Source organism: Rhineura floridana, chromosome 14 (genome assembly GCF_030035675.1).
Source record: "Rhineura floridana isolate rRhiFlo1 chromosome 14, rRhiFlo1.hap2, whole genome shotgun sequence".
Classification (NCBI taxonomy): domain Eukaryota; kingdom Metazoa; phylum Chordata; class Lepidosauria; order Squamata; family Rhineuridae; genus Rhineura; species Rhineura floridana.
In genome coordinates this window covers 16,124,179-16,140,707 of record NC_084493.1, presented here as the reverse complement: position 1 = coordinate 16,140,707, position 16,529 = coordinate 16,124,179, and the positions used below count along the sequence as shown (strand labels likewise).

General features: G+C 43.5%; 1 protein-coding gene and 1 non-coding gene across 2 annotated transcripts in view; one reads left to right on the top strand and one right to left on the bottom strand.

Annotated features, from left to right (window-relative positions):
• RHCG (Rh family C glycoprotein) overlaps positions 1-15,086 on the bottom strand; it is a 42,667-nt gene extending 27,581 nt beyond the window's left edge. Inside the window, exons 1-2 of the mRNA XM_061595621.1 lie at positions 14,516-15,086; positions 947-1,133 (exon numbers count right to left, since the gene is read on the bottom strand). Coding sequence (XP_061451605.1) covers positions 947-1,133; positions 14,516-14,726 — 398 coding nt within the window. The 5' untranslated portion in view covers positions 14,727-15,086. The remainder of the gene's footprint in view (positions 1-946; positions 1,134-14,515) is intronic.
• Positions 8,878-8,996, top strand: LOC133370086 (5S ribosomal RNA). Its single transcript, XR_009759068.1, has one exon. It is a non-coding gene; the product is annotated as a 5S ribosomal RNA (ribosomal RNA).
• Positions 15,087-16,529: the final 1,443 nt, after the last annotated feature.

The window sequence follows — 16,529 nt, the reverse complement described above, 5'->3', positions numbered from 1 at the left end:
CCAGGAGGCCCTCAAGAGACACAAGGCCACATGCACACGATACATGCGAAGCACCATGATACCACTTTAAAAGTTATGGCTTCCCCCAAAGAATCCTGGGTACTGCAGTTAAGAACTTTTCCACCAAGGGCCGATCAACATGTTTTGAACACTCACATGGCACAATGTGTGTGTTTGTGTGTGTGTGTGTGTGTGTGTGTGTGTGTGTGTGAGAGAGAGAGAGAGAGAGAGAGAGAGAGAGTTACATCATGTATGTTCTGCCTTGTGAAACAAACAAACAAACCCGGCCACTGGAAATATAGCTGGCCAGGTACAAAAGGGTGAGCCTTAACCATCTTCGAGGCAAGCTACTGTTTAATATGGAGAGGTTTATACGCGGTGGAGAATTCAGTCACGTGAAACTCTGTTTACATCTATGCCATATATTCAAAGCACTCTTTATACCATTTTAACACTCCCCTAATCCTGGGAACTGTAGTTTGTTAAGGGTGTTGGGAACTGTAGCTCTGTGCGGGGTAAACTTCAGTCTCCAGGACTCTCGAGGGGGGGGGGGAGTCATGACTGTTAAAGTGGTATAAACGTGCTTTAAGTTTATGGGGTGGATGTGACCTCTCCCTAAAAACTTGCATCTGAAGTGGTACATTCCCATGTGGGTCTGTTATCAGGTGTTTCTTCTGAATATTCCGATTCTAAATGCCATCTTTTAATGCTCTGAACATTCATTTTGTCTGATTAAGGGTTCTGTGAAATGCCAAAGCTTTCATATCTTTTGGGCTCCATAAAAGGTAAAAAGCTTCCATTTCACTCACCACCAGCCCTCCCCATGTTCCTTTTTACATTCAAATACCACAAACTATGTTTCTTTTCATCAGTTTGTCATGCTAGTCTCATAGTTCAGCCAGGAAATGGATTTTTTTTTGTTCAAGTTCCACACATGAAATCTTACCTTTCCACTGTAATGAGTATCTTCCCTTGCTCAAACGTATGGAACCATCCTTGCATCAGGATAGCCCACTGGATCCCAAAGGCAGCAAGAAGGAAGTTGAACCCAACGGCCCCAAAGCCATAGCGTTGAAGGAATGTCATAAGGAACCCGAAGCCCACAAAAATCATCACATGCACATCTTGGAAAGCTGCATTAAAGAATGACATGTCATCGACACTGGTTCAGACATGCATACTTACCCCCATCCTCATCTCACTCCTATGGGCATATCTAGTACCCATCCCACTTCATGCTGAGGAATATTGCACATGTGTGACATCATGCGATGCCTTAAGAATGTAAGCAGAGTTCTGCTGGATCACAGGAACATAGGAAGCTGCCAACGGAGTCAAACCATTAGCTGAGTTAGTATTGTCCACACAGGTTGGCAGCAGCTCCCAGTCCTACCCAGTCCCACCTGGAGATGGTGGGGATTGAACATGGGACCTTCTGTATGCAAAGCAGGTGCTCTACCACTGAGTTATGGCCCTTCCAGATTAGGATCAGACTCAAGGGTGTACCTAATCCAACATCCTGTTATCCGCAATGGCCAAACAGATGCTTCTAGGAAGCTCAAAAGCAGGACATGAAAGAGCTCTTTCCAGTTGTTCCACCGCTTCCTCCTGTTACAAAGTCAAAGGACAGTTGTTGCTCCCCAGAAACTGGCGCTATAAAGCCATCAGGACGAATAGCCATTGATACTCATTATAATATATCTAATCTACTTTTAAAGCCATCAAAGCTAGTGGCCATCGCTACATCTTGTAGCAGAGAGTTCCAAAACTTAATTATGTGCTTTCTGTTGTCTTTTCTGAACCTCTCCACCCTGTCTTTGGATGAACCCAGATTCTAGTATTATGATAGACAGTGAAAAACCTTTCTCTGTCTTCTCTCTTCTATTATGTTCTCTCTTTGTCAGGGGTGGAAAGATCTTTCTATTTTGGTTCTCTCAGTTTCTCATTTTCCCAATCTTAAATCCAGTTCTCAACTTTTCTGCAGCAGTTTGCAAGTTTTTTAAAAACAAACTCCTCATGAAAATTCTCTAGCATTTTAGTGCGACCTTCTCCTAACAAACACATTTTGTAGGCAGTTTTGACTAATGTACACATTTTTGCAAGCCATCTCTCCCAACATAGTGCATTTTTGCACTTTATTTTTACTCATATATTCATTTTTATGCACACTTTCCCCTCACATTCTTGTAAAAATTGTTGGGTTGGTGAAATGCACTGCAAAATTTGATTAAGTGCGAATTCTGAAGGATGGCTATGTTTCCGTTCTCATGTTGTTTCAGAAAGTGTGGATTTGATCAATTTGGCTTGAAATGCAAACTGAATCAAATTTCTCACCCAACCCTAATCCTGGCCGACCCAGACCCTGGACAGAACTATTCAGAGGTACAGGCTTGAATCCCCACAAAGCACTCCACTCCCAATCAAGAAGTGGAAAACACACTCCTGTCCAAAGACAGACTACGGAGCCCCATCTAAGGAATAGGGATGGGTGAGAATTTCAATTCCGTTTGCATTTCAAGCAGAATTTGTCAAATTCGCACTTTCCGAATCAATATGAGTACAGAAACAGTGCCATCCTTCGAAATTCACATTTATTAGAATTTTGGGATGCAGTTTGTCAACTAAACAACATTTACAAAAATGCATATATTAGGGGGAAATGTGCATAAAAATGAATACCTTTGTCAAACTGCCTACAAATATGTGCTTATTGGAGAACTTCGCACTAAAATGGTGGAAAATTTTCACTGTAGAAATGCAGAGAACTGAATTTAACATCAAAAACATGAGAAACTGAGAGAACTGAAACAGGCAGATCTTTCCATCCCTACTCAGCAAAGGGTTCTGTGAAAGCCACAGATTCCTAATCCCTCTGGCTGTCTCATTCAGAAACCACTAGAAGAGACCAGAAAACACTGGGTCTTGAAGGCCCTACTCTTTGTTGTCACTGACGTTTTTTTCCTTTTCTGACAAAAGATTTAAAATGTATCATAAAATATACCGGCCCTTTGTGCTACACAATTTCCTACCCACTCATCCCCTTGGGTGACTGCACTGCAAAACAAGTTTATACACTTCCAGCGACCGTGGCCATCCATCACTTCCTTGAGATAGAAATCAGCTCCAATGGTGTAAAATGACACTTGGCAATTATCAGTGGTCCAGGAGGTCCTTAGACAGGTGAATAAGGCAGAGATGAGGGTTACATTTCCTCCATCACTTGGCTTGGGAATTCCCACCATACACATGCTGGTAAACACACAGGAGTCACCCCATGTTCTGCCCTGATACATTTAAAAGGGATATGCACTGTGGGCTATTTACTTACATTTCTAATTCCTAGGAAAAGGAGCATGGAGAACCATGCCAAAGCTCTTCCCATTCAGGAATGGTTGCAGCTGAAGAACCAGCCGAAGCTGGTAAATGTGCTACCATGGCCAGTGGTGGCTGGTGCCAACTGGGACCGGTAGGGTGGAATGCAGGAAGCCCAACGGTAGGCAGAGCCAGAGTCAATGACAGGCAGAGTGAGAGCCAATAACAGCCAGAGCTGGTTTTGTCCCCCTCTTCCTCCCTGCTCAGTTCTACAAGGGCAACACTGAGACTAAGAAGGAGGAAGCTGACACAGGCTGTGCCATCCCCTAGAATGGTTGTGGGGACTGGCTGATGGTAGACTGAGCTTGGTAGGGTAGTGCTCAGGGGTGTAGTCATGCAGGGTCTCAGGGGGTCAGACCCTTTACTTTTTTGGGAGCAGGGTCCCAACAGGGTCTCTACGTCTTCAACATCCTATGAGCCAATCAGTACGAAAGGGAAGTGTATTAGCCACTGAGAAAAGTCTTCTAACATGCCTCCTTGTCCTTTCCTGCAGATTGGAGCCAATCAAAGTGAAAGGAGGTGAGTCAAGCACTGAGAAGACTCTTCTTGGTAGCTAACACTCTTCTCTTTCATGCTTATTGGTTGCTAGGCATTATCAAGGATCTCATTTTCAATCCCACAGCAAAAAAACTGGGGGAGTGGGCATGGCTGTAATTAACATGAAGGGGCCCTGTGCTTCTGAATTTGCCACTACATTACTGGTAGTGCCCCTCTTTTATTTTATTATTTTATTTATTAGTACATTTATATACCATCTCTTCTCGAAGGATCTCAAGATGGCATTCAAACATGGTTCTCCCCCTCCCGATTTGTTCCTCACAACAACCTTGTGAGGAAGGTTAGGCTGAGAGACAGTGACTGGCCCAAGGTCACCCAGCGATCTCCATGGCCAAGCAGGGATTTGAACCCTGATCTCCCAGGTCGTAGTCAAATACTCTAACTGCCACATCACACTTGCCCTAATGGACCAGCCTCCATTGACTCCACAGCCATCTGGGCCTTCAGAGACAATGCTGGATCTGGGAGTACCCCCAAGTTGTTTGTTCTGTGGGAGTGCAACCCCACCTAGAACAGGTAATCTACCCCATCGGATGGCTCTGTGCCTTTTCCAGTTCAGGCAATGGAGACTAGGGATAGAAAGATCTGTCAGTTTTGGTCCTCTCAATTCCTCATTTTTCCAATCTTAAATTCAGTTCACATTTCTGTAGCAATTTGTGACTCTTTTTTTAAAAAAAAAAAAACTCATGAAAATTCTTCAGCATTTTGGTGTGAATTTCTCACAATGTACACATTTTTGTAGGTAGTTTTGACGAATGTACACATTTTTGCAAGCAATTTCTCATCATATAATGCATTCTGTTATTTTAACTCATATATTCATTTCAATGCACACTTTCCCCTAACGTAAGCATTTTTGTAAACATTGGTTGGTTGGTGAACTGCATTGCAAAATTCAAATAAGTGCGAATTTTGACGGATGGCTATGTTTTGGTTATCCTATTGTTTCGGAAAGTGCAAATTACATTAATTTCTTGCCCATCCCTAATGGAGACAGATATGATCTATCATTTAATGGTGGATGGGGTGGGCACTGCATGTATGGAATGGCAATTAGATTGCAGTGGCACCCCAACTGTGGAACTCACTTCCATTGGTTGTACAAATGACACCATCATTATCAGGTTTTAGGTACTGGCTGAAGATCTATCTCTTTGCTCAGGCCTTTGGAGGAACTTGACAGTATTATTATTATTATTATTATTAGCTTCCCACAAATGTCTCAAGGCAATGCACAAAATACAATAAAAATAGCTTATAACAACACAGATAATAACAGATAAAAACAGAGACAGCATGGCAGAAACCTATTCATCCAGATGGGACAGCTTGTCAGAACAAAAATGTCTTCAACTGCTATAGTGGCTGAGGGCAGACTGCGATTGGTGGGGCTGACTGTCACACACCCTAACAGAGCAGCCTCCACAGTAGCCATGTGCTGAGTGGGCGCCTCTCATATCTCAATTTGATGTGGCAAACACCTACAATAAATCGATGGCTTCTCTCTGCTGCTCTGACCATATGGTTTTATTCTAAGTTGGTTTTTAAGTTGTCAGCTGAATTTTAATGTGTTGACGTCTCTATTGTAAGCTGCCCTGGGATCATTGTTGATTAAAGGTGATATAGAAATTGAATAAATGAATAAAAATAAATGACCAAGTAACACTCCCCTTATTTATTTATTTATTTATTTATTTGTTAGATTTTTATACCGCCCGACTAGCATAGCTCTCTGTGTGCTGCAGTCCCAATAAAATCCCCCCACCCCCAAGGCTGTAATTAAATAAAGAAAATACACAGATTTAGCCACTTGCTGTCCACACAAAGTAACACAAGCCTGAGTAAGATGTAAGACCTTAGAGGCTCAAGGATGTCAGGAAAGAGCAAGGATTGTTCAATGAATCACATAGAATCTTGCTTTGTTTTGCTAATGTTTGCTTCTGCTACTAGATAGAGTGGTTCTACAAGTGTATTTATTTAGATAAGCAATGAACTGTTGAGCATTTCTTGTGCATGCTATGAAATGTTCTCTTTGGAGGAAAGGTGGGATATACCAAGGCATTTAAAGAAATAAATATACCAGATAAAGAAGCCTGACCAATTTACAGTTTCTCCAAAACTGTGGAACAATGAAATCTTATTTTATTATGCAGGTAGCCTCTGGAATTACTTTCATGTGCTCAGTGGCGCACTTTAGTAATTTTAGAGTCTGAAAGTAATGATATTATGGGGTGCCCTCTTCAGATGGCATTACGTGTGGCTTCTAAATGTGATAAGCCAGCCCTGCTGTAGATGGGGATCCTCTTGTTCATTTTGCTAAATGGGACCGTGCACCTCTGCCCCCAAGGTTTTCTCTGATAGCACCACCATAAATGCTTCTATAATAGATCGTGTTTTCATTTAGCTGTCTTATCTAAGTACTGGAGCCAATTGTTTGGATGAGGGGATAGAGTAAGTGTCCTCTGGTTAAAAAAAAAAAAATGTTCCACCGCTCCTATGGGGAATGTCACAATTTCTCCTTAAATTACAGCAGATTCCAACACTGCTAAAAAGGTCTGGAGCAGGGAGTGGCACATGCTTCTCCATCAGGGCTGGCCCAGCCCATTTTGCTGCCTGAGGCAAAGGACAAGATCGTGTCCCTCACCTTCCATGTATGGAAGCTGACCAGGCTGGCAACTAAATCGTACTTTAACTATAACAATGGGACACTACAGTCTTCTGCCACCTGAAGGCAGCAGGGTAATATTAGGAGGCTTGGGGGAGGTTGCATGGCACACACAGCTCTGTCCTTCAGCACATTGCTACTGCGCAGTGGAGGCTGCTCTGTTAGGGCGTGTGACAGTCTGCCCCATCAATCTCAGTCTCCCCTCAGCCAATATCCGTCTGCCTGCCTTCTTACTTACAATGAGTCAGGAGGTGGAAATTCTCAAGGAATTCTCTCACACACCCAAACCAAGCAGGATTGAAGTCCCCTTGTATCCGTGGATGAGTGGGGACTTCAATCCTGTTTTCTGCAGGGATCGGCTTCACAAACAGCCAATCCAGCTACTTCACTTCCTGGTCGGCATGGTTTGGAGAAAACGGCTTTGCAAGCCAAATAGGGAGGCCTGGCAGGCCAAATCTAGCCCCTGGTCCAGAGGTTCTCCACCCTGGCATGGAGGATTGCTGCCATAGTAGCATAAAACTAAGGAGATCAACGCTTTTGTAGGGTTAGGCCAGAGGTGCTGAATCCCCGAGGCACACCTTAAAGAGTATTCTTCAAGAAGCCAAGGTTTACCTAGGCAAAAACAAACCCTTAAAATTAGACTTGAGAAAATAAAACAATTTGAATTTAGAGATGAAGGCTAGAAAGGAAGGCATACTTCTTAAAACAGTTATCAGTAATTAGTAGTCTATTTCAAATCATTAGCAACCACTCTTTCATTAGAGGTCACCAAAGTAACATCTGGGCTGGGCACTCCCTTTTCTGAGAAAAGGCCTTCCTGGGACTATGTTGGGAACTCCTATGATTTAGACTCAAGTAAAATGTGTCAGTTGCATTTCACGCTAGTAGAGTAAGGCATAGTACAGAAAGAATAAAGTGGTGTCTGATTTCCTAGCAGAATACAAAGAAACGTTAATCCAATGGAAAAATGAAAAATAATTTTAAAAAATATGAGTCAATAGGAGCCAGGATTGTCCAGTTTGGATTGTATCTCATAACCAAAAAGAATGTGGACAGCTCAGATTGAGTCAATCATAATAACCAACTTATTTTAATCCCTAATATAATATATTTATGTAGCCTCCCTAGAGAAGGAGGAGGAATATGTTGTAACACTACAATTGCCATCATTGGAAGATGTTTAATGATTAAACAGTGTCTGGCTTAATCCAGAATTTCTATTGACATGAGACTGGGTAGCTCAGCTTTCCAGGGACTGATGGAACTAGCCAATTCCCATCTCAAACTCGTGTTTAATGAAGTAAGGTGTTTTGTTTACGAAACCCAAGTGAAGAATGTGTGATTTTCCCCCAGATGCAATGAGTTTGGACTCTGTTAATAGCAAAGCATCAGTGCCATTTGTAAAAGTCCTGGGTGAATGGGAACATTTGGGTAAGGGTGGGTAACAGAAAAAGAGTCTTTGCTGTGCTACAAAAGAGGTGGCAGTTCATGAAGGGGGCATCTATGGATGAAGATCTGTCAATTTCAGTTCTCTCAATTTCCCAATATTAAATGCAGTTTTCTGCATTTCTACATCAATTTGCTTTTTTTTTAAAAAAAATCCTCATGAAAATTCTCCAGCATTCTAGCGCAAATTTCTCCTAATAAACACATTTTTGTAGGCAGTTTTGACTAATGTGCACATTTTTGCAAGCATTGTCTCCTACTATAATGCATTTTTGATGTTATTTTCACCAATATGTTCATTTTTCTGCATGTTTCCCCCCCCCCCGTATATGTATTTGTGTAAACATTGTTTGGTTGGAGAACTGCATAGTTCTTTTGCATAGCAAAATTTGGAGAAGTGCAAATTTCGGAGGACGGCTGTGCTTCAGTTTTCGTATTGCTTCACAAAGTGCACATTTGATAGATTGGCTTTAAATGCGAACTGAATCAAATTTCTCCCCTCTCCCTAATGACATCACACCCAGTTGAAATGAATCAAGTCCTTGTTAGGGCTAAACCTCCTTGATGGAAGCTCTTGCAATGTGCATAAGGACTTGACCAATGGTCTGTTATTCCTCTGGGAAGCCCATAAGGAGGACATGAACGTAATAGCCCTCTCCCACTTGTGATCCCCAACAACTGTTATTTCAAGGCAGGCTTACTCTGATCCTGGAGCAGTATGCAGCCATCATGATTAGTAATCATTGATAGCCTAAACTGTCTAAGCTGGTGGCAGTGAACAGACAATGTTCCTACAGAAAGTTATGTTAAGAAATATGGGGGTTTAATCTAGTAGTGCCTAAGGCGATACTACCCTGAACACGCCCAATCTCATCGGATCTCGGAAGCTAAGCAGGGTCAGGCCTGGTTAGTACTTGGATGGGAGACCGCCTGGGAATACCGGGTGCCATAGGCTTAGAGAAAGGCAATAGTAAACCACCTCTGAATACCTCTTACCATGAAAACCCTATGAATATATACAAAAGATTCATAGGGTTGCCATAAGTGGTAATCGACTTGAAGGCATATAACAACAACAAATCTAGTAGTAGTGGATTCCTGGCATTGCCAGGGGATTGTAGTAGATCAGGGATGGCAGCAGATGTCACACTTCTCAGATCTGTTTTCTTTTTTCCCTAGAACCACAAGATCTACCAACCAGAGCCAGGTGCAAATGACATAGAATTAAAGAACGGGGTGCCTCCTGCAATTTGCAATTTCTTTGCAGTGCCAGAACTGAACCGGGCTCACAGCCCTTTCACTCAAAAATCCACTCCTGGTTAGCTTTCTTCAGTTCAACAGCTTAATTTAGCTGAGAAGAGTCATTTTGTTGTTGCTATTGTTAAACAATAGGAATCAGGAATCCTTGGCTAGAGGTAGCCAACACAGTGCCCTCCAGATGCTGTGGAGTACAACTCCCATCAGTGCACCCCCAGCCAGCATGGCAAATAATCAGGGATGATGGGACTTGCAGTCCACAGCAGCTAGAGGGTGCCACATTAGCTATTCCTGTGTTTGTCAATCTACTGCAAATTAGTCAGGGATCTCAATCTCCCTAGACTAGATTATTTTTGAGATCCCTTCCAACTCTATGATTCTATTCCCTTCCCCCACCCACCCACTTTGGTTCTGATGGTGACTGATGCTGGACTTCTTAGATCAACTCTCTTGCCGCATCTGCTCTCATGCATCTGATGAAATTGAGTCTAGCCTGTAAATGCTTATGCCAAAATAAATGTGAGTGTTTTTAAGGTGCTGCTGCAAGACTCCTTATTGTTTTCTCTTCTTGTATGCTTCTCTCTCTTATTATCGTTTGATTTTGCTCCAAACAGCCATGGCTGAGGACAAAGAATGCCTTTGATTTCAAATCTTGCAGCCTTTTAAAGCACACTAGTTGGGCCAACCAAAAGATCTAATTTCATCTGTTTAGTCAGGGCTTGCAAACACTGTCAACTGTGCTAATTCACATAATGCATGTTTTCATGTATTTGAGACAGGGTGGCAACTTGCAGAAGTAACCCTCTGAATGAAACTTGAGACGCAGCCCCAAATCTCTCCCAATTCTGTAAATGCTTTTCTCCTCTAGCCTACACAGCTTAAAAGTTAAGCAAGCTTGAAATGAGCCCGTTTCACCTTCTCTCTATTGGGCATCTGTCCAAATCAGGCAAATCCAACAGATCCTGATGTACCTGCTAACCTCCATCCTTGAGTGACTGTTTACAGGGAAGAACCAGACACAAGAATCAAGGTTAATACAGGTAAGACAAAAACGAATGGTGAGAATGGATTGCACAGAATGAGGGAGGGGCTTAAAACATTACAGAGGGAGAAATTTAATTTTGTTTGCATGTTAATGAGAAACTACCTAATTTGCACTTCTCAAACCAAAACATGAGCTGGAAACCCGCTAACCTTTGAAATCCACACTTTTCTGAATTTTGCAACGCAGTTCTCTAACCAAACAGAAATGCATATGTTTGGAGAGAATGTGCATTAAAATGCATATATTACTGAGTACAACATACAAACATGCATAATATTAAGGAAACCTGCCTTAAAAATGTCTACATTAGTCAAAACTGCCCACAAAAATGTGTTTATTAGGAGAAATTCATACAAAAATGCTGATTAATTTTCATGAGGATTTTTTTTTAAAAAAAATGCAAAATTCCTGCAGAAATGTTGAGATCAGAGTTTAAGACCAGAAAAATGAAAAACTGGGAGAAACAGAAATGGATAGATTCATCCATCCCTATTATAGAATCATTTAGTACATGTGGACAGTAATTGCAGCACCTAAGATTTATCTCCCAATCTGCTAATATAAAAACGGTCCCTTTTCTCTACTTATGTCTCCCAAGGGACCCAGATGTTCTAACTTGCATATGAGAAAGAATGAAAGAATTGCTAGCATTTGTATTTTCAAAGGGGGAAGCAATGGCATTCCTTGTTCATTTCTTTGTGATTTTTTAATTGGTCTTCATACAGGTATTGCACCATAGTTGATTTCCTCCCTGCCACCCCCCATATTTGTGGCATGTAGAGGAATCCAGGCTATGGAATAGTGATGATAAAAAGGTGGCCCCCCAGATGTTGTTGGACTTCAACTCCCAGCAGCCCCAGTCAGCATGGTCAGTGGTTAGGGATGAAAGAAGTCGGGGTCCAGCAACATCAGCAAAGCCACCCCAGCTTTTTATCTTAGTGCATATCTGCATTACAGTCTTAAACAGCTGCAATGAGCATTCTCTCCCCCCATGGATGCTTGAGAGCTGTGGCCCTGCACAGGTTCAATCCATGAGAAGTCTTCACATCCTCACTAAACTACGATTCACGGGTTTTTGTTTTTTTTTTAAATGAGCCATGACTGCTAAGCTGATGCAAAATTGATATAGTGTGTCCAGGGCCAGTTCTAAAGGGCGGCCAGATGGGGCACTGGCCTGAGGGCCCCTGGAGCTACAGGGGGCCCCTTAGCCACCCCTCCATTCCCCTTCCATGATCCGCACCTCCCCATGCCCCCCACTTACCTGTCTCCTGTCTTTTACCATGCCCTTAACAAAGATGGCAGCCGCAGTTTTCCTAAGGTACTGAAGCCCCTGCCGCCATCTTAGTTGTTGGCAGAGATGCGCACGCGTAGCACGCATGCATGCCATCAACAAAGATGGCAGCGGAGGCATCATCCCCTTAGGGAAACCGCGGCCGCCATCTTCATTAAGGGCAATGGTAAAAGACAGCAGACAGGTAGGTGGGGGTGTGGGGGGCGCACGCGTGCGCGCATGTGTGTGTGCCCACGCACATGCCGGGGCCCAGGGCAAGCTGATGCCCAATGGCCCCGGCATGCCCGGAGCCGTCCCCGAGCGTGTCATATAGATATCCCTGAAGCACCCATTTCAGTGTCCTCAATGGTCACATTCACACCATACATTTAAAGCACATATAAAGTGCACAGCTTCTCCCAAACAATCCTGGAAACACCGCTCTTTATCCTCCATTCAGGCAAGCAAGAGGCATGATCAGAGTTTGAGGACACATTCAAGCCAGGCAAAAACATTCAAGGAGGGTGTGAAGCAAAGCCCGTGAGAGGCATGGCCTGAGTAGAGGGGGTGTGGGGGAGATTCCTGTGGGCTTGGAGGGCTGCATTTGTCCCCTGGGCCTGAGGTTCACCATCCTTGTCCTAGCGGTTCCCACTATACCTTGTTCTCTTCAATTGGCTTTATGCCCAGAAGCCTTCTCTGCCTTCCTCACAGGAAGGAACCATCTAAGTCCTCTCAATGCACGGAGCCTAGGAAATACTATCCAAGGCCTATGCAAGGTCATTGATCCCCCTCTACAAGACCCACACCAAACATTTGCAGTACATTTGGCACACGTTTAATGCACATGGCTTCCCCGAAAGAATCCTGGGAGCTGTAGTTTAACCCTCACAGAGGTATAATTCCCAGCACCCTTAACAAACTACAGTTCTCAGGATTCTGGGGGAGGGAGGGAAGTCTATAAATGTATGTTAAATTTACTTGAATGTATGGCAAATCTGCTTTAATATATGGCATTAAATCCTTAGTGATGGCGTCAGGGTAAGGCTTGGGGGCAAAAGTCCTGGCCCCGACTCAGCAGAATAAGCAGAAGGGGCCTGAAATGCAGTAAGGCAGTTTTAGCACGCTTTGCAGTGGTTTAACATCTAAAGTGCATCACCTCATAAGAATTTAAGTCCACAGTTTAAAATGACCTAACTGTACCGCTGTTGGCCTGAATCAGCACAAGGATGATCGCTGATTCAGAATGTTTCTGTATGCAGTCATAAGGAATGACATCAAAACTCCTTTGTGCAAAAACTGCATTTAAGATGAGTCTTTGCTGCTAAAAAGCTAGAGCTTCTTTCTGCCCCAGAAGGCGTGAGCACTCTGCCACTCCCCTAAGCACACTTGGCTGTGTATACATACCATACATTTAAAGCATGTTTGAAGTACATGGCTTCCCCCAGAGAATCCTGGGAACTGTAGTTTACACAGACACACACACCAAGCTACAATTCCCAGCACCCTTAACCAACTACAGTTCCCAGGATCCTTTAGGATGGGAGTCATGTGCTTTACATGTATGGTGTGTATGCAGCCCTAGACTTGGATAAAGCCAGGGCCAACCAAGGACATCTTTCTTCCTGAAGCAGAACAGCAAATGGTGCCCCCCTCCATCCCTAAGTCAGGATGTTTTGTGTTTTGCCACCTGAGGAATAAAGTCCCCCCATACAATAAAAATAAATCAAATAGCTTATAATTGCTGCCCTTTATCGGCACCTAACAGCTGCCTGAAACAGCCACCTCACTCTGCCTGATGGGAGGGCCGGCACACAGCACTGATAATAAACTGATCTGGGGCTGAAATCATCACGCCTTGGCACCTTCCCTAACTAACCTAGCACCCTGATTGCCAAGCAACCGCTTTCCTGCTGGGTGTTTCCTGACACCAAGTGTGCAGTGGTTGTAGTCCCAAGATCTTCATATATATGGCACTTTGAGCTCCTTAGAGCGAGGGCGCAGTACAAATGGGACAGTGCTCTTCCAGATGCCCTCTTTATTGTGCACCCATCCTGATTTGCTTGCACAAAGCTTATGCACAGGTTAAATCACACCCTACTGAGCACTTGTTCTAATTTCTTTGTGGGGAGTTTATATGACGATAAATATTCATCCTGCATTCATCCTGATTAGTTTGTGGGGTGTTTATACATCGGTCCATTAACCATTTGTTCATTGGGAAAGGCTGTAGTTCAGTGATAGAGCCTGTGCCTTGCATGTAGAAGGCCCCAGGTTCAATCCCCAGGATTGCCAAGAAGGCCTATGAGTGACTCCCTACTTGAAACCCTGGAGGGCTGCTGCCAGTCAGTGTAAACAATACTGAACTAGACCAATGGTTTGACTCAGTGCCAGAAAGCTATGTTCTTATCCCACACTTTTGAATGTATTTCCCCATCATTTTCTTAGCTGCCAACAGTCTGTTTCTTTGTTTATAGTGGGTTTGCTGCACCAGAATGACACAACATTTAATCCAGGCTGCATTTGCCCTATACATTTAAAGCACTATCATACCACTTTAAAAAGTCAAACCATCTTAGAAACTGTTGTTTGTTAAACTGAGAATTGTTAGAAGACCCCTATTCCCCTCACAGAGCTAACATTCCTACAGTTCCCTGGGAAGAGGGATTGACTTAAATCACTCTGGAAATTGTAACTCTGTGAAGGGAAACGGGGGTCTCCTTTCAACACCTCAGTTCCCAGGATGCTTTGGGGGAAGCCATGACCGTTTCAAGTGCTTCAATAGTGCTTCAAGTGTGTAGTGCAGAAGGGGTCCCACTTTAATTGCGCAAACTTAAATCCCTCCTGCAAAATACCGACAATCTGTAGGGGGCCCATATCACTGCTGAATGTCATCATTACTTACACGGGTATCTGAAGTAGAAGTCATTCTCGACATCACTCGTGATGTTCTTTTCATGCTTCTCCTTCTCCCAGCCGGCCGCATCTGCTTCTGGGTTGAAACGTACAAAGACTCCAAAAAGGACAATCATGGCCACCTCCCAGAGGAGACAAACCAAGGGCAGGCGCCAGCGCATGTCAGTGTTCCTTGCCATCAGAGTAGTCCTCGCCATCATCACTTGGTCATTTGCCCACTTAGTCAAAGAAGAAGATGACCGGACAGCGGACCTGTGTGTGAACTGGTAAGTGCAAACTTACAATCCCAACTGCTGGGGGAAGTTCATTCATTTTATGTCATCTGGGGAGATGTGGGTGTAACCCTGTGGCTGTCAGTCACCACAGGATACACTCAAGGACTCCAGCAGCAGCCAGTCCCATTTCAGAACCAGCTGAATAGATCAGTGCACTCTTTCATACCAGCTACAAACAAAGAGGCAGGGATGCATTTCCTGGACCTCCTTCCTTAAGAAGCAGAGGACATTCTGTGCGCTCAGCATCACAGATGAATAGGTTCCGTGTTCAGCATCACGGCTGAATTGGTTCCGTGCTCAGCATCACAGCCTCCTAAGGAGGGAAAGGGTAAAGGCTGATAAGCCAGGGTTATCTGTGGAGTACACATTGGCTAACTTTGTGCTGATAGATAGCAGCAACCACAGTGTCGTCACAGCTAAGGAGGTGCATACCAGTGTTTCCACTGTAAGCTTATCTCCTGTACAATTGCGCTCTGCTTAGAAATGTCATTGACCGTGCCTTGTGCGTTGCATACTCTTTCTGACTCACTGTTTCAATTTGTGAGCAATATCAAACCTGTGAGCGTATGTGGGTGTAGTAGTGAGGGAGGAATGTCAGTCTTTACCTCCCCAGGTGAGAGTTGGGGGAAAGGACTGTGAGAGAGCGAAGAGAGGCAGGTGAGTGCTGGGAGGGAAGGCTGACATCCATCCAATGCATGTGAGCTAACTAGGGTCGACCTCTGTGCAATAGTGATTTCCACCTGGCCTTGCTTTATATACTGCTGTTTTATTTTTGTGTTAGGCTTGATTCTCACACCTATTCAAGCTATGTAAACAGTTTAGCTTTATCTATGTGTGTTTTTAGACAAGGCTGTTGGCATGACCTGGTTTTTATGATATACTTAATTATCGACATGATGGTTATTTGCAGTTGTTCCTAATGTGTTTTCTGAATTTTTTTTTGTTCATTTGACATGATGTGAGCTGCTTTAGGCCTGTGTGTGTATGTATATCTGTGTATACACACACATAGGCATGGGCCAGGGGATACAAATCTGATGAAGAGGTCTTGAGCAGTCCACAAACATGTCTGCAACAAGAAGGCTGCAATTCTATGCCCAGTTACTTGGGAGCAAGCTCCACTGAACTCAATGGGACAGAGTACGCGTCTATAGGATTGCTCTGTGAACCTATTAACCTTTAAGGTGCCACAAGACTCCTTTCTTGTATGTGGCAGCTGGGAGCGATACACATTTTGAAACTTTCTCTTTTAGAACATTCGTGCTTTAAAAACTCTTTCAGGGAAAACGAAGCCTGACATTACATTTATTTTGTTAAGTACATGTACGTGCATACTTGCGTGCAAGAGGGAGAGAGAAGGTTAAATTCTCAGAGCCTTTGAGTGCAATTCCAAAACTTTTCTCAAAATCCCTGTTGATCATCATTATTTATTACTCCTACGAGAGAGGGCGGCTGGAGGGAACAGGGTAAAGGTTGACTCTGCTCCTGGGTTTTGCATAATCTTTGCTTTAATTTTATTTGTCTTGTTAAAACCTTTGTGCTCTGCTTTGGGAATCTGGCAGGATTGATTAGCAGGTTAAACATACAAATTAAATAATATGCTAGGTGCTGTATATGGATAAAATGAACTGTTCCCTGCCCAAAGACTCACAAGGCTTGTTCACACATTACGCTGGAAACAGGAACAAGCTATCTCTACACTTTGACAAGTGTTGGTGTGACAGAGTG